Source organism: Urocampus carinirostris, chromosome 14 (genome assembly GCF_059441175.1).
Source record: "Urocampus carinirostris isolate Australia breed hairy pipefish chromosome 14, RoL_Ucar_1.0, whole genome shotgun sequence".
NCBI classification, from domain to species: Eukaryota; Metazoa; Chordata; class Actinopteri; order Syngnathiformes; family Syngnathidae; genus Urocampus; species Urocampus carinirostris.
Genome location: NC_142362.1, coordinates 34,050,098 through 34,068,630, shown reverse-complemented (window position 1 = coordinate 34,068,630; position 18,533 = coordinate 34,050,098). Strand labels below are relative to the sequence as shown.

The window sequence follows — 18,533 nt, the reverse complement described above, 5'->3', positions numbered from 1 at the left end:
GAGTCTGCAGCACTCTCACACTTGTGACATTGTGTGATTTCCTTTGTAGACGTCCTTTACAACCTTTTCGGACTGAACATGAAACATGTACTTATGGACATTCGATGGGTGGACAGTCAAGGGCGGGCAAATGCTTTGAGTCACAGGCTGTATTGGGTTGAAAATGTTGGCCAAGGGGCCGCTCCCGAAGACAGATCCCATGTTTCTCACTTATTAATTGATATTCATGCAGACATCTTCATGTTAAATTTCTCCTTATGTTTAATTTGAATTAATTTTCTCATAGGCTTTGAAAACTCACAATTAAAGAAAAATATATCACGTCCCTGTTTGAAAGCTCCTCATTTGATATTTAGTTTCGTATAATTACTTTAGTTGTATTTTTGCAGTATTTCTGTCGTAGCATTTTTGTAGTACAGGTATTTTCACGGTAGTATTTTTGTAGTTTTTCTGTCTTGGCCTTTTGCACACACACAAACTAACCACATGACGTCACCATGAAGGACGGAAGTAACCTGTAGTTAACAGTAGGCAACAACAAAAACGGCAATACTATTCAACTATAATGGCAATGACTCGTCAAACGAATATTGTGCAGCTGTCGAATGAGTACTTCACTTTGTCAGAAAGCACAAAGAGCGGCATTTGGAGAAACTAATGATAGAATTAGCAGGGCTAGCTATCAACCCATACAGTCTTCCCACCTGACATATTCACAGATCTAATCAGTCCTCCAGTCTGTCTGACTTCAGTCCACACGATCTGTAGCATTATTTTGTAAATGGAGTATCCCCATACACTAGTGTTGATCTAAAAACTTAACAAGGTCTGGATGCTCACCAGTTCTTATCGAGGTTGTGCCGAAAAATGCACTCCTGGCGTAAAATGTCCATTCCCTCCCGAATTTCTTTTTAATTAAAATGACTTTGTGTCTAATTTTGGGGGAAATGTGATAAAACAGAAAAGCACAGCAGGGCAGCACGGCGGCGCAGTGGTTAGCGCGTGTGCGGCACAGTTCTGAGGCCGTGGGAACCTCCTGCGTGGGTTCAAATCCAGCTCCCGGCCTTACTGTGCAGAGTTTGTATGTTCTCCCCGTGCTTGCGTGGGTTTACTCCGGGCACTCCGGTTTCCTCCCACATTCCAAAGACATGCATTTCAGGTGAATCGGCCGGTCCAAATTGTCCCTAGGTGTGACTGAGCGAGTGAGTTGTCTGTTCCCGTGTGCCCTGCGACTGGCTGGCAACCAGTTCAGGGTGTCCCCTGCCCAATGCCCGATGATTGCTGGGACGGGCTCCAGCACCCCCGCGACCCTACTGAGGATAAGCGGTGAAGCTGATGAGATGAGATGAGATGATGAGAGAAAAGCACAGCACATTTGCACTTTGCATTTAAATCACTTTTGAGCATGTTTGAATGAATGAATGAAAACTTTTATTTCGAACATAAAAATAAAAACAGGACAAAAACAATGAGTCAACAAAATAATGTCACATAACATGTTCGAAAAGGGGTAGTCAGAAGCAGATGCTTATTTTTCCTACCCCTTTATCTTCCCTATTAAATACATTTTATAGATAGCTCCTCTTGTGTTCAATACAACAAAATCTTCTTACCTTTGGGATTTTGAATTCACCACAGCCCCTCAAGTTATAATTTCCCTCTTTCCGGGTGAATCATTTTTGTATGTTTTCTGGCACTATGTTTTTGTTTACCTTACTGTATATAACAGTTGTGAAGTGAAACATTTTATTAAATCATCCAATTTCAATAATTTGGACTGCATGAATAAAATATTGGTATGATCCCGATATCCTACCCTGTGTAAGGTTCTTATTGCACGTTTTTGAAGGATAAAAAGGGGCTGTAGTGAACTTTTGTAATTATTGCCCTAGACTTCTGCACAATATGTTAATAACGGCAGAACGAGAGAACAATACAATAAATACAATGCATTATAATTTAAAAGAAATTTGGTTTTATTAATTATTGAAATGCTTTTAGATACCTTAGTTTGTATGTGTCTGATGTGTGTTTTTTAACTTAATTTATTGTCTATTATGACCCCTAAAAACTTAATTTCTGATACAATGTCTATTGCGACACCATCCATTTTTACTTCTAAATCTTGATTTGCCTTACGATTACAAAGAATATTACTTTGGTTTTATTTATATTTAAAGATAATTTATTTATATCCATCCATACTTTTAGGTTAATTCGTTCGCGATTAATACAGGTTACCAAATCATTATAGTTATCATTTGAATGGAAAATGTTAGTGTCGTCTGCAAATATTACTATTTTCAATAGTTTTGAAACATTAAAATATCGTTAATATATAAATTAATTAGCTTTGGTCCCAGGATAGAACCCTGTGGTACTCCACAACAGATGTCCAAATATTCAGATGAAAACTCTCCCATTTTTTACATATTGCTTCCTCTCCGTCAAATAACTTTGAATCCATTGCAAAGCCACTCCCTTGATGCCATATCTTTCCAGTTTTTTTAATAGTATATTATGATTAATGGTATCCAATGCTTTTTTTAAGTCAATAAATATCTCTTCTTTTCTATACTATGGGTGATTTCTTCTACTGCATTAATAATTGCCATTGTTGCTGATCTGTTTGCTCTAAAACTATATTGACTTTCATTAATCAATTTGTGTTTATCTACAAATTGTTCTAGTCTATTATTGTAAAGTCTCTCTAATATTTTAGAGAACTGAGGAAGCAGAGATACCGGTCTATAGTTTGTAAAAATGTGCTTGTTCCCATTTTTGTATATTGGTATAACTTTTGCTATTTGCATTTGATTTGGAAATGTGCCTGTTAGAAATGATAGATGTTGAAAACATTTATTTTGGCAAAATTTTATCTTTTGAACATTCATCTCTCATTTTATCAGTTTGTATTCTGGTTGAGCACATCAAGGTTTTCAATGCATGTGACATATGGAACATTTCTGTTTTGAATCCCTGGTTAATCATAATAAAAGCAGCTCATGTCATGTCAATGTCATGTTTTTCCCTTTTCTTAGCACGTCAGGTTTTATTTTTTAATATATTACAATTTGCGACATGCGATGTAGGAAAAAACAACACGGGCGACGTTTCAGTTTAAAGTTGTATTTTTGGGGTGTTCATGTCAAGTCAGGTTTATTTGTGTCGCCCTTGATCACAAAGAGTCTCAAAGGGCTGCACAGACCACAGATTATTGCAAATCACAGACTATTATGACACCATCACCTGATGTAAAACCTACATGAGGGCAAAAAATATAGGTTATTCATATGCTATAGAATAGAATTGTGTTTTAAGCTTAGATGTTAACATTTCCACTGAGGTTCCAGATCAAATCTCAGGGAGAGAGCATTCCACAGGGCCGGGGCCCGAATGGAGAATGCTCTCAAATCTGCGGATCTCTTCTTGGCTCTTGGGATCACTAGTAGACCAGCATTTTCAGAGCGAAGGCTCTGGACTGGAAGATAGGGGGAAATTATATCTGAAAGATATGAGGGAGCAAGTCCATGCATGATTTTGTATGCTACCAACAGAACCTTAAAATCACGTCTTAAGCTGACAGGGAGCCAATGCAGGTTAGCTAAAATCGGTGTAATGTGATCAAACTTTCTTGTCTTAGTTAAAAGCCTTGCTGCAGCATTTTGTACCAGCTGAAGGCTTTTGATTTTGGACTTCGGGAGACCGGAGAGTAGTGCATTACAGTAAGACGGGAGGTAACAAACGCATGAATTATAATCTCCGCATCCAACTGAGACAGCATAGGGCGAATTTTAGCAATGTTGCGAAGATGGAAAAAAGCGGTTCTAGTAATTTTCTTTACATGCATTTCAAAGGATAGATCAGGGTCAAATATGACACCTAAATTTTTAACTGAGTCACTCTGTGTGATGTGACATTTGTCAATGTTCACAGCAGTTTTTGAGAATAAGTCACGGCATTTAGATGGACCAGTAATATTCTTAACGTGTGTTTGAAAGGACAGATCGGTGTCAAATATGACACCTAAATTTTTGACTGAGTCTGCATTGTAAGAAATAGCAACAGTAAGACACCAACGTAGCTCGTTAGCACTCACGGTTCACACTCACGGAACCCTTAACAGCTAACGTCATAGGAGCACCACTTCCTGTGGTGTATCTTGGGCAAGTACAGCCTGGTGGTGCCCATCCCTCTCCATGCAAGTTTTTTGGGGGTAGGGGTTTGCTCCCTCACATGAAACATTGTGCTGGTTTCCATGGTTACCAGTAGCGGGGCGGCAGTAGCTCAGGAGGTAGAGCGCTCGTCTTGGGATCAAGGGATCCCAGGTCGAATCCCGGCTTGTCCGTGTTACATGTCGAAGTGTCCTTGGGTAAGACACTGAACCCCTAATACCCCCAATAAGCATGTTAGCGTCTTACATGGCTGCAATACAAGGCCGCTATTGGGAAATGTGAAGCACACTGTAAAGCGCTTTGAAAAGCTTGACTTGAAAAGCGCTACATAAATGCAGATCATTTCATTTCATTTAACAATGTTGGCTAGAGAACTATAATACTATCCATTGTCCAATATTTTAAAAATAAGGTCAGTGGTGCAAATAAAGTGTAAATTATATTTGTTTGCTTCAAGCAAGGTTTTTTTATTGTTTAAGTTGTGGTGTTGCAACTGTTGCAGACCACTTAACCTCACAAATAACACCTGGAATTGTCCTTTTCTTTAGTTAAAAAAACATCCACACCACGCTAAGCTTCCTGCTTCTGGTAGGGGTACGCACATAGATTGGGGCCTCTCTTCTGCCTGGCAGAAATAATTCAGCAGGAGGCCAGGTGGGGAGGGTTGCAAAAGAATCGCCAACTGCGCTGTGTGTAAGAGAGAGAATGGCTGTGCTTTCTGACTGATGGAGATACAAAGCACAAATGCACATCATGGCGTTTGCGATCAATAATATAATAACTTGGATTTTATATATCTTTTAAATATAATTATATTTCTTAAAAATATAAGTTTATTGTACTCTGACGGAACCAATTAAACCGCAGTGGCCGCCAGAATCTTCTTATGGAATAGGAAACTCTGGATTTCATTTTTGGCTTAAGTGCAAAAATCTGTAGTCTGTTGTTATTCAGTCCCTACCAAAAAATACTGGAGCTGAACCAGATGTGTATTAATCTGCCGCAGAAATCCAGACATAGCCCAGTTTCCGTAAACCTCCTGTTCTGGTGAACTACTTTACCCTTTAAAGCTGTCAAATCGTGCTGGTTACTTTTTGGTGCGTGACAGAGATCAATCACAGTAACAGCAGAAAAGGTTGTGAAATTGCAAGAACCTGACGCATATGTGAAAAAGGGTGTGCAGAGACCATCCTTACATGAAGTGTGAAAGGAAGCGATGTCAGCTTGTTTAGTCCGGCCCTCTCCCGGGAGCCACTTAAACGAAATGTCTGCTTTCTCGCAGCAGCCGAGCATCCCTGCTTGCTCCCCCGTACGTACGTTTGTTTTCTTTACGAGTTCGATCCGTTGAGGCGCGTGTTCACAACTTGGCAATTTGAGAGCCTTCAGTGGAGCGAGAATGCACGTAATAAGGAGATCCAATTGAATAGGTTCTGCCCTACGATTTCTATAAAGATTATATGTCAGGGATGGACCAAGATGAAAATTTGTGGCCAAAAATGTGTAACCCTTGGTTCAAATACCCAGTGACTATCTATATACAGCAGTCATATTCCCCTAGTTGGAGGTGGCAATAGTCAAAAACACGTACACCTCACATTCATTTTACTTCGATCTTTCAAACTTGACACAGAAATAATAACAAATATAAAATAAATGGCAACCTGCAGAGACGAGCATGACATCACTCTTCAGCACTCCCCCCAACCTCAATTACACTTACCTAATTGTATCTCCCCGGACAGCTTTGCCAAAAGTAAGATAAAAGCAGATAGGCGTAATGGAAAATAGAGCATAAGTGCTCTTTGAACTCAGTTGAGCATTGTTAGCACATACGTACTTAATAGAGAAAACATTTAACTTTCAAATTTTCAAGGACCCCTAAAACTGCGCACCCCACCTTTAGCTACTCTAACTTTTAGCACAGTAAACAACAATGCCAGTTCTCTGCATTATAGACAACATTAGTTGTTAGTGTAAAATAAGATTACCCTCATTTTCAGGGTGAAAAATAAATTAATGTATCAATCAGCTGCAATCATTTACGGTTTTAGCATCTGCTGGTGTTAGCTGTTTGCATTAGCAAGCTCGACACTTAACCTGCCATTAAATGCTGTCAACAGTTGCACTGTAAAATATTTAATAGTTTTATTTTAGCTTAAATAATTCTTGAACACACTTTTTTCTGCCTGTCACAACACTGTTATCGTTAGCGACGGTCAAGATTTGTGCGCTACTGTGAATAAAATGGTATTCCGCTTTCCTCCGATTATGTTTACGCTCAGGTCTTTTTAGATCATGTCCCCATTCAAATAGCGACTATCATATAGTTTGATAGCAATTACGAATATAGTATTTTAGTAGCATCCAAAGAAAAGGCGAAAGAGTGCTGATTCACAAAAAATTTGAGCACCCCAATTCATTAACAAAATGTCTCTTTGAGCCCACCAATGGTTGATCTTTAGCGTTGTACAGAACACTCGTCGCAACAACAAATAGCTGATAAGAATTTGAATTGGGTTTTTATCTAATAACATGGTGAAAATTGTTTACAAGGAGATTCGACTTGGCTCTCCAGAATAAAACCTTAATAAATACGGAACAGATAATAATAAGACAAAAAATGTCCAAATAAATTTGCAAAACTATTTACAAGATATTGATATTTAAACTTGGTCAAATAATTTAAAGTCGGACAGTTGTGAAATTGCTAAGAGTCATAAATCTTGATAGCAGTAACTAATACCTCTCCTCCCTCTGTCCAGGCAAATACGTGTACCAACCCATGACCAATGTGTGCCAACTGCCCAGCACGGCGGTGCCCCCTGCAGCAACGGAGTACAGCAGCAGCCTGGACCTTTCAGTCTCCTTGGCCGAGCGCTTCCTCAAGTTAGCGCCCTGTTTCCGCTCGCCCCCTCATCTGGAATCGCCCAAGTACTGCGTGATCGCTGACCTATTTGTGGACGACTACGTTGTCAAACGCATCAACGGGAAAATGTGCTACGTACAACGCCCCCTAGCCCCAGCGCCGCCCGAACCACCTCGTCTCGCGGCGGCCCCCCCAGCCATCCCCCAGGCTCCTCAGCTCCAACCCGCAAAACCTACGCCGACGCCAGTTCAGCGCGCCTACGTTGAGAACAAAAAACAAGCCTCTCACTTGGACAAAGTCAAGGGCCCCAAAATGGAGCACTGTTCGTCCCCGTCCAGCTCGGAGGACTCTGGGATCAACGCTCTGGGTCTGCACTGTTTGGAATCTTGCGAGGACGAAAGCGAACGGGAGGATGATGAGTTGAGCACGGATGGAAACTCCAGTCCAGGGAGCTTGTGGGATCAGGACGACCAATCCCTGCTCTCCCCCTCAAAGTCCACCATCGAGATCATTGAAAAGATCGAAACCACCGTCTGATGTCTAGAGCCCGGACCACAGAAAGTCTGTTTATGGGCATGTCTCGTTTGTTTTCCACTTCAACGGTAGAGGTAAGATCAGGCCTAGAAAAAACCCCACTCCCGACCCAGGCCTGCGGGTATTAAAGACCGGACCCAGCCCGAGCCCGACCAATTAACTTGATTGGCAGAACCGAGTCCAAAACAAACCTGAAATCTTATTTGTAAAGCTTGGGAGGAGAGGGGATATATGATAACCAATTAAAACCTTTCTCAAAGATGAGGCCCATTGGAAGATTTAATCTGCCCTCTCATACATTTCTGAGTATATCAAAAAAAGAAACAAATCTATAGGCCATTTCTATTCAAAGTAAAAATTTTAAAATAAATTAAAATCAAATCCTCCCTTTGGTCACTAGATGGCAATAAAGCACACACTCTCAGCTTTAGTCTGAAGAAGTTTTAAACTTCTTGCCCTTGCACTGCTAGAATTACATTTATTTTTATTTATTTTAAACCAGTATGACAATTAATGTTATATTTATATTAATCATACCTCCCACTTGAGTTTGAAAAAGTGTGATAAATTGGTTTAGGTGTAAAACTGCATTCGCTCTACTGTTAAAATAAAACTGTAAACGCATTCAATGTCTAACATGAAAATCATTCTTTCCTATTGCTTGTGAATAACTGTGTTAAACGTAGAAAACTATCCCTTGTCATTCATGATTTTTTTTTTATGTAGGGTGAGGTTTCTATTCCTTTACTGATCCAACCAGCCTGAGAACAGAAAGTCTCGATCCGGTCCCAGAGTCAAACATAAGTTCACTGGAATATACATTTACATATTTTATATTTCAGTGATTGCAGACACCGACAATTTTCTATCATTAACGAAAAATTTTTTAAGGGTTGACGGGAAAATTTGAAGGCCGTCCGTAATTTTGACGAGTAGAAAATAAGGCCATAAATTAACGCATGAATGCAGCAGTATAGCGGGGCAGATAGAGAGGCAGAGAGACAAAGAAGAACAATGTCAGGTGCATAATAAGAAAAAAAAAGTCAGTGAAAGAGGGAAGTCTGGACAAACCCAAAGTAATGATTTACATTTTAGGCCCGATGGGCTGAATTTTGGGTCGGACTCTGGCTTGGGCTTAAGATCTTACCTTTGCTTCTCATCCTCTACTTACATTCCTTTTCATGGAGTGAATTACAACCACTTTATACCAAACATGACACAAAAAAACAAAGCACAAGAGTGTCAAGCACATGATGGCAAACGGAAGGACAAAGGCCTTGTGAGCGTGCTATGGTGCGTTAGGGCCACACTAAGAAGAAAAACCCCAAGGTTTATGAGTTGTCCTTTAGATTCATGAAAAGAAAAAAACATTCAGGCGATGAGATTTGGATGTGTTATTCTTTCTCAGGGACACACAAAAATGATCACACGGCACTCTTCATTCGGGTAAACTTTTAGTCTTGTATTAACCAACAATCGGCAATTTTTACTTCCATTCCAGTACAGCAGAAAATAAAACAATTATACAATACCATTTGGAAGTTTGGGCTCACCCAGACATTAGTGTGTTTCCCATAAAAAGTCACACTTTTGTATCAATCAAATGAGTTGCAAAATAATAGAAATCACAGTAATCCCTAGGTTATCGCAGTTAACCCGCTTAATTTTCCAAAGCCAATACGCGTCTGTACGGTGTCACCAGTCACTGCAATCAGTCTTGCCACTTATCATTGGTAAGCTTAATTTCTTGGGATTCAAGATATGATGACCAATTTAAAGTATAATCATCCGAGAAACACCACGATCTGTCTGAAACAAGATTCCCGAAAATTGTAAATCCGACGTAACTCAGCAATTATGTCCCCTGGCCGTCATAATATTCCAAGATAGTACGCAAACATGGCCTCTTTACATCTGCGAGAGTCCACTGAATCCAACCGTGCAAAATCTCTCATCTCATCTCATTAGCTGCACCGCTCATCCTCAGTAGGGTCGCGGGGGTGCTGGAGTCCATCCCAGCAATCATTGGGCAGTGGGCAGGGGACACCCTGAACTGGTTGCCAGCCAACCGTGCAAAATATTTACAGTAAAAAACAATAATGCCAATAGATCAATAAAGAGAATCCACCGAGAAGCATCTCCACGGAGCACCCGCTGGTGCTCATTATTGTTTTTGTACTCTTCTGATTTTCCTCAAAGTCCGATTCAATTCATGAATGTATTTTCTTTGTAACAAGCCCCGGAAATACTAGACGTCACCCTGCTTCACAGTTTGTTTTGGTGGACCTATTAACTTGTGCGCCCGCCCCACTGTTTGCCTCACAGCATACACCAGCCTTTCACAGTCGCCAAAACAGGCAGTCAAGCCTACACAATACACAAACACACACACATACACACAACCTGCCCCGTGATAGCATTTGCTGTGTGCTGCAGAACACAATGCATAATACGTTGATATCAATAACAATAAAAACAGTTCCATTCAAAATCCGCAAAGTATTAAAACCACGAAAAATATAAACCATGATACATCGAGGGATTAGTGTACTGGACATTCTTTATCTTAATATTCACAAATTATTTTCGAAACCTTGTTGGGAAAAGAAATCTTTATCAAGTAAGCTATTATAACACAATATCTCACAAGATTTCTTTTTCTGTGAACGCACAAACTAAACTAAATATCTTTTTAACATGTACTACTAGAATTGACAGTCATCTGAAAATAAGATTTTTTTTCTTCTGTATTTTTCTTCTGTCACAATCTACAAAGTTTTGTCTCCGTGACAAGAAAAAAAAAATACAATCCTAATCATATTTTCTATTTAGTGTGGTCCTGATCTGTTGAAGTGATTCACGACCATTTAGCCACAAGGTGACCTTTCGTGTTCTCTGACCAAAGTTTTGGCTGGATCCGGCCCACACTGGGGATAAAAATGCCCTCGCTGTACTGACGATGTGTTTACGGTCTTAAAATCGGAGGTCCGTATTTGACAATCAAGGGTTTTACATTAAAGCACGTTCCTTTGCAGTGCCTGCCAATGAAAACGGGTGGGGGGGGGGCACGCTCCCAAAAGACTGGATTTTCCCATTTAGCTGCGGAGAAACAGACTGATGTTTCTTAACGGGCCTAAAAGAGAAGATGCTCTTCAAACAGTTGGAAGTTTTAATAGACAGGGTTCGCACGGGTCCTTGAAATCCTTGAAAATGCTTGAATCTTAATGTGTTTTTAAGGAAAAGTGCTTGAGTTCTGGGTGAAGTGCTTGTAAATGCTTAAAATCGTAGCCATGTTTTTCAACAAGTCCGCTTAAAAATGAAACGACACTGCTCTCTGGTGGCTATGGTCTGCCATTTCATTTATTTTCCCTTGTGAACAACAGCAGTTGGCATTAATTTATATGGCATTGTCCTTTGAAGCATCATCGCCCAAGAGGACGGTTTAAACAGAGCACTATGAAATGTGTATTAGTGCAAATATTACTCTTTAATTACGGACATTTATTATGAGCCATGCAAAAAATGAAGGTGATATTTCCCAGTAAAAAGTTGTAATGAGAAGAACTTCCTTTTAACTGAAAATGTAAGATACATATTACTACTTATTATAACACTTACATGGAGAGAGATTTGTCTGAACAATAGTTACACACGTATTGTTCAGATCCACTAATATATTTGCGATTTACTCAAGATGTAAAAATCCTATGTCTTAATAAATGCATACGCAAGATCGCATTTGTAAATCTCAAACGTAATTGTGGTCCTGCAAAATATATGATTCGCAGCGGATATTTTCTTTTAATGGTACTGGCGAAATTAGACAATTGGCATTGAAAGTCCTTTAAAAGTGCTTGAATTTAGACAGGAAAAAGATGTAAGAACCCTAAATAGAATTCAACATTGTGGTTTGCTTTTTGTGAGGATCGTGGTGATGGCATTCAGGCCAAGCTTGGCTCGTACTGATGTTACATTGTGCTATGGAGCCAGGCAAAATGTCAATCAGTGTATTGAGGATCAATCCTGCCACATGCCAAAAATGTATAAATTACGACAAATGTATACTATAGAAATAAATCATGCCATAACTAAACATAACATAAATGCAGTGAATTCATTAATGTATGCCATTTTTTTATTCCGGTGTTTATTTTGTCAATGATTCCGTCCTGTATACTGTCATTTAATGTGTCTTGTATTACGTTACAACAAAATGTTATTCAAATGAGGGGGCGGGTTTATCACTGTAGTGGCTGATACGCTCAACACTGCTCAACCGAATAGGTGAAAAGCTCAGCCAATTGGGCTGCCTCCTCATTTGAATAACATTTCAAATCCACAACAAAATACTTGACAAATTATCTGACAAAATATGCATTAAAATGCACTACAAAATACACGATACAATACACCAAAAATACATGACAAATACAAAATAAATAATTCAATGACAAAATACACAACTAAATGAATAAATTGCATTTATGTCTTTTATTTAGGTTTTACATGATTTATTTATAAGTCTGGAATATATTTGTAGGAATTCATTCATTCATGTATTCCTACATAAGGCAGAATCCGTCCTCCATATTAGTGCACATGGAAAAAAGATAATTATGAAACATTTATGTGATGATGTTAGAGTTCAATGTATAACACGAACAGGGTTAGTAGCCAAAAACCTATGGTTAAAGTCTACCTGATACTGAGCGGGGAAATTTAAAAAAATGGAGTTTGCATGTCTTTTATTAACCTGAAAAATACTCATTTAACAAAGTACATGGTGTAACTCGCTTTTATTGGGTTTCTCCTGATATCACAGTTTAATGATGTTTCATGTTATAATGCTTATATTATTTTCTTATCATTAAACACTACCAAAATGAAAAGTCTCTCTTATCTTGTCTCTTTTGCACCTTGACTGATTCCCGGCGATTGGTACATTATTTTTACATTATTGTTGCGTATTGAAATAAGAATTTAGAAATTGTCATGGTTAATTTGTATTGAAGAACCAGCGACTTTTCATCCTTCAAGGGTTTTAAGTTGTGAGACAAAGTAAAAAGCCGAGATGAGCATTTTCTTTCGTTTTATTACAGAATATTCCGGGTTCAATTGAGCTACAGGATAATGGCTCTAGGATTCATAAGTGCAGTCAAAATGGTTGACGATCTCTTTTATTATTATTAGCCCCCCAAAAACTTTGTCACACACAGACACACACTCTCTCAGCTTAGGCAAATGACTCCAGAAGTTCCCTGATGACATCCTATGTCAACCTAAATGACTAACAATGACAGACGAAGTGCTGCTGTGTGTCATTAGGTCTCAGTTTGAATGCACCTGCTCTGTGATGGGCTCAGGAGTCTGTGAAAGAGACAGAAAAAAACTATGAAGACTGGGATACAAGATTTCGCAACATTGATAATTCTCCCGGTGCACTGTGCCAGCAATAGAATCAAAATGGAGAGCGAATAAAACTACTACATACTTACCAAAACTTAGCTATTTCTCAACTTTTGGAACAAACCAGGAGAAAACTAATCAGAGACAGCTGATGTGGTACAATCCGTGCGTAAGACAACTATTAGTCAAACTTTTGATTAAATCGGCATTACGTTTGGCGTAAGAGTAACAATGCATATCACCCTGAAAAAAAAATAACCCCAATGTCAAACATGGTTGGGGGCAGCATCATGCTCTAGGGTTGCTATTCATCAGCAGGGTTTGGGAGGATTGTTAGTTAATGGGAAGATGGATGGAGCCAAATACAGTGGAACCTCGGTTCTCGACCATAATCTGTTCCAGAACCCTGTTCGAAAACCGATTTGGTCGATCACGGAAAATCGTTTTTTTCCATTAAAAGTAATGTAAAATCGTTTTAATCCGTTCTAACACCCTGAATGTTTAGCGAGAACGTAAACATGAAGCTAACCCAGGCTAATCGTACGTTCGCGTTAGCGTAATCTTCCGTACGAAAGATTACGCTAACATGAACGTGTAAAAATTCAAAAAAAGGATAATGAATAGGATTTCTTACCTTTGTGGTGAACGGTGGGGAGAGAAAAATCATCAAAAGTTCTTCAACCTCTTCCAAAACTAGCGGCAGTTGCTTGCTTATAGCGCTAAGTTCCTTAGCCGCATCACTCGATTTCACAGCCTCCTTATTCTTTACTATCGTACTGATAGTATATTTAGCCATGCTGTATTTACTAGCAAGATCGTACGCCGCTCAGCATCGCACCCTAGCGTACCGGCGTTCGAACTCCGATTTTTTGACCGAACAGCGAAGCAAGAATTTCTCGAAATTTTTGGTCGAACACCGATTTGTCCGAACTGAGAGGCGTTCGAAAACCGAGGTTCCACTGTACAGGGCAATTCTTGCAGAGAATCTGATGGCGTCTGCAAGAGCCTGAGAATGGGGGGCAGGTTCACCTTCCAACAGGACTGCGACATTAAACATACAGGAAAATTTACAATTGAATGGTTTAAAGCAAATCATATAGAGGTGTTGGAATGGCCAAGCCAAAGTCCAGACCTTCATCCTATTGAGTATTTGTGGAAAGATCTAAAAAATGCGGTTCACACACATGATCACCTGTTTTGTAAGGAATAAGTGGGAAAATATTTCTGTTTCAAATGTTCAGAACTTATAGAGACATACCTAAAAAGACTTGTGGCCAGTATGGCATTAAAATAAGGTTGTATAAAGTATTAACTCAAAGGGGGGCATTCTATTTGCAACACCTAAAATGTCGAATAAATTTGGTTTCTTTTAACGATTGTCTCACATGTTGTTGATTCTTAGAAAATGTGCTTAGTGTCATATCTATAAGTTTGAAGCCTGAAACATGGCAATATTTCAAAAAGGTCTTGGGGAAATACTGTAATTTTTTGCAACCTGTTAATAACATCATAATAACAAGATCATTTCTTCTTTTGGAAAAGCTCATCAAACTAGTAGTCCTTTGAGTTTATCAGAGACAAAAAAAAAAGAATCTCTCTGCTTCAAAAAGATTGGTGATCCTTTTTTAAGGTAAGCACTCAATTTTTTTTCCAAGATGGCGCCAGTCACCGTACACCGTTTTTCAGGGTGACCGGGAAAGATGATCCGTTGTCTGTCCATGTGGAGCGTCCAATGCGCCGTGAGAACGTTCTCACCTTGACTGGGAGCCCGCATTGATTTTATGCCCTTTATCTTTTCCCTCTATCGATTCTTCGTTTTCAGCAAGTGCGACGCTGCCAAATAAGACGGAATATAACGCTAACGCGTTTCTGGGAAGATCTATTTTCATATTCATATCTGTATTTTCCAGCTTTGTGTTTGAAAGTGAAGTGTCATCTTCTAATAAAGGGTTCCATTACTGTAAATTCTGAATGACAAGGCCCTATTTATTAAGACATATTTTAAAGTCGGCGTGTTAAACTAATTTTAGTTTGGGGGCCACATGTTAGAAATAAAAATAACTCTAGGAGGTCTACTAGTAGATTAAAAAGAGAGCGAGAAAGTGAAATAAAGAGAGAAAGGAGAGATACATAATAAAGAAAAAGAAAGAGAAGGAAGAAAGAAATATAAGGAAGAACGAAAGAGGGAAAGAGTGGGAGACAGAGAAAGTGAGAAATAGAGAGGGGGAAGGGAGAAAGAAACAGTCTTTCTGTATTTCTTCCTTGCTATTTTCTCTATCTTTCTCTCTTCGCTCTTATTCTTTTTTATTCCCTCTATGTTCCTCTGTCTTTCCATCTCTTTTCTTCCCCTTTCTCTTTTTTCTCTCCTTCTATTTCATCCCTCCTTTATTTTCTCTTTCTCTTTTACCTCCCTTTCTCTTTCATTGTCTTTCTCTCATTTTGTTCTTTTCTCTCGCTCTTTTTCTCTTTCTACCTCTTTCTTTATCTTAGTGTCTTTTTCTTTCTTCTTTCTTTGACTTTCTCTTTTTCTCTTGACACCTCTTTTACTCTTTCTTCCTTTCTTTCTTCTACTTTATATCCTTCTCTCCCTCTCTTTATCCCTCTTTATTTTTTCTTTTACTATTTTTATTTATTTTCCTTCTATCTCATCATTTTTTCTCTATTCATTTCTCTCAATCCCTCTCTTTTTCCTCTTTATATTTAATCAACTAGTCCAGCCCAGGTAAGAATGTTGCCCCCGAGCTCCGGTGATTTTGCCACCCCTGCCGTAGACGATAAAATTCACATAATGGAAAAAAGATTTCCAATCTATCTGGCGCTCTGTCATGAAGTTGATCTTCTCTGAAGAGGATGACCATGAAGGAGATGAGAGGAACCAGTTAACTGAAGCTTCATGATGCAAACTCAAGTAAGGCCTGAAGACGAACTTGGTTTCTTTTTGGAGTGGGCTGCTTTTAAATTTCCATCTTCAAACGTGAACGAGCCATCAAAGGCTACTTTAATGCTTACAGAGTGACTGGGCGGGACGGAGTGCAACGCCGCTGATATTAAAAGGCGCCTTCAAGGGCCTCGCAAGCTGTTCACAGGTTTCTTTTCCTTTTCTTAGCACGTCAGGTTTTATTTTTTAATATATTACAATTTGCGACATGCAATGAAGGAAAAACAACATGGGCGACGTTTCAGTTTAATGTTGTATTTTTGGGGTGTTCATGTCAAGTCAGGTTTATTTGTGTCGCCCTTAATCACAAAGAGTCTCAAAGGGCTGCACAGACCACAGATTATTGCAAACCACAGACTATTATTACACCATCCCCTGATCTAAAACCTACATGAGAGCAAGGAAAAACTGAGGAAAATGGAGAAACCTTGAGAACGGACCGCGCATGAGGTAATCTCCCTTCCAGGATGACCAGGCTGCAATGGATGTTGTAACAACAAATAATAAACAGATATTGTATAATAAACAGATATTGTCAACAGGTTATTCATATGCTATAAAATGGTAGTGTGTGGAAAAAAGCTGTTATTGTAATATTCTTAACATGTGTTTGAAAGGACAGATTGGGGGCAAATGTAACACCTAAATTTTTGACTGAGCCACTTTGGGTGATATAACATTTGTCAATGTTCAGAGCAGTTTTTGAGAACAAGTCGCGGCATTTAGATGGACCAATAACTAAAATTTTGGTCTTTTCAGAGTGAAGGCGTAAGAAGTTGAGTGATATCCATTCTTTTATTTCAGTGAGGCAGGCCTCCAAATTTCCACAGTTTAGTGGGGCAGATTCCTCCATCGGAAAATATGGTTGAGTGTCATCTGCGTAGCAATGGAAACTGTTATTATACTTGCAAATAATATCACCCAATGGAAGCATGTAAATGCTGAAAAGAAGGGGGCCAAGTACTGAACCCTGCGGAACACCACAGGTAACACTAAAGGGCTCAGATGTCATTTCACCATATTTAACACAGTGCGTCCTATCTGACAGGTAGTATCTGAACCATGAGAAGACGGTTCCTGAGAGACCAATCCAACCGACCTCTGCACTCGCTAAACCTGGGTTTTGACTCTGCGTTTCCTGTCCGGTATTGTTTCCGTCTATTTTGTCCTGATTAATATCGATATCCAGTTTTGATAGCAATCCTGTCTGTCCCGTCCTGTCCGGTATCGACCCCATCTGTCCGATATCTGCTCGTGCAGTTGGTATCGATCTCGTCGGCCTCTGGCTTCCTGTCATTCCACGCCAGACTGCTGCCTTACATCTTCTGCCCAACGAACGCAGATCACTGTCGTTTGGGTTAGCGTGCATGACTGCCCCATTTCCCGTAAAATAAAAGCTTGTGTGAGAAACATCACGCATTTAGGTTCTCCTCCTGTTCCGGTTCTTGACCTCATATTTGCTAGGAATATATTTCATGAAACCTTTTGATGTAATGCATTGTCTCCAGAACAATACAAAAATGACACATTTTCTCACAAAACAAGGTTGATATATAAAAATGATGGTTCAAGAAAATAGCCCTAAATGAAAAGCTCAGGGTGCATGACTCATGCATGAGGGTATTCAGGACCCCTCCCCCTTGGCTTCCCTAGCTCTTGCTGTGAGAGCGATGGAACCGTGATAAGCTGGATAAACACCAAAGTTGTCACCGGGAGTACAGCCGTGCCATCCCTGCATGTCAAATATTCATTAGCTCCCAGTACTGCTGCGCACTTCCACCCAAAATAGAGAAATTGTATATGTAGTTGACGTGCTTTTACCTTCTAGCTCACGGGTCAGGAACCCTTTTGAGTCAGAGAGCCATAAAAGCAAAAAATTCAATTTTGGGCAGGGAAAGAGCCCAAAGACAAATTCAACAAAACCAGTAAACCCACTCTCCTGACAAAATTAATTCTTCAGCGTATTTTATTTCACTGTGTGATGTTAGATGATTTGATAGAGTCTATGAATCTATGCCAGAGCCTGTGTCCCATATAGATAGAACAGTAAGAATTGGTCTTCCTCCCGCAGTTACTTAAGGGTATTTAGGCTCCTTTTGCCTGTCATGAATAATGGTTTCGAGGTGTAATAAAAGTTATTTTGTAAAAATGTCACAACATTCTGAAAATGGGGATCCTTACGCATTATCTTCAGCTTAGACGGCGCAGGCGGAGAGACAGAAGGGAGGGAGTACTTGTGTCCTGTGCAAAGCTCCGTCCATCTCTGCAGCTCACCCAATCAAATTGCTCTGGGTTTTTTATGTGGATTTTTGTCATGAAATGTCTCGACAGTGATTATGGATGATTTAATGAGCATCCATATAAGGGATTCCTTACTGATGTACAGTCAAATCGGGGTTTGTTAGTGACACTATGGGTGTAAACTGTAGTTACAAACGTACCCTATATATACTGGAAAGTACCAAAATAATAGAGGTTAAAATCATTTTCAATTTAATAAAATTTGAAGTCAACATGACAGAAGCCATTGACGGCAACAGCGTTGTTACAGCGGGAAAAAGTAATTGGTAACATTACCCCGTTACTGAAAAATACGGCATTATTTATAACAGTG

General features: G+C 39.4%; 1 protein-coding gene across 1 annotated transcript in view; it reads left to right on the top strand.

Annotated features, from left to right (window-relative positions):
* Nucleotides 1-12,464, top strand: part of LOC148353242 (UPF0524 protein C3orf70 homolog B-like) — a 35,393-nt gene extending 22,929 nt beyond the window's left edge. The window contains exon 2 of the mRNA XM_088353055.1: nucleotides 6,938-12,464. Within this exon, the coding sequence (XP_088209181.1) occupies nucleotides 6,938-7,578 (641 nt within the window). The 3' untranslated portion in view covers nucleotides 7,579-12,464. The remainder of the gene's footprint in view (nucleotides 1-6,937) is intronic.
* The last annotated feature ends 6,069 nt before the right edge of the window (nucleotides 12,465-18,533 follow it).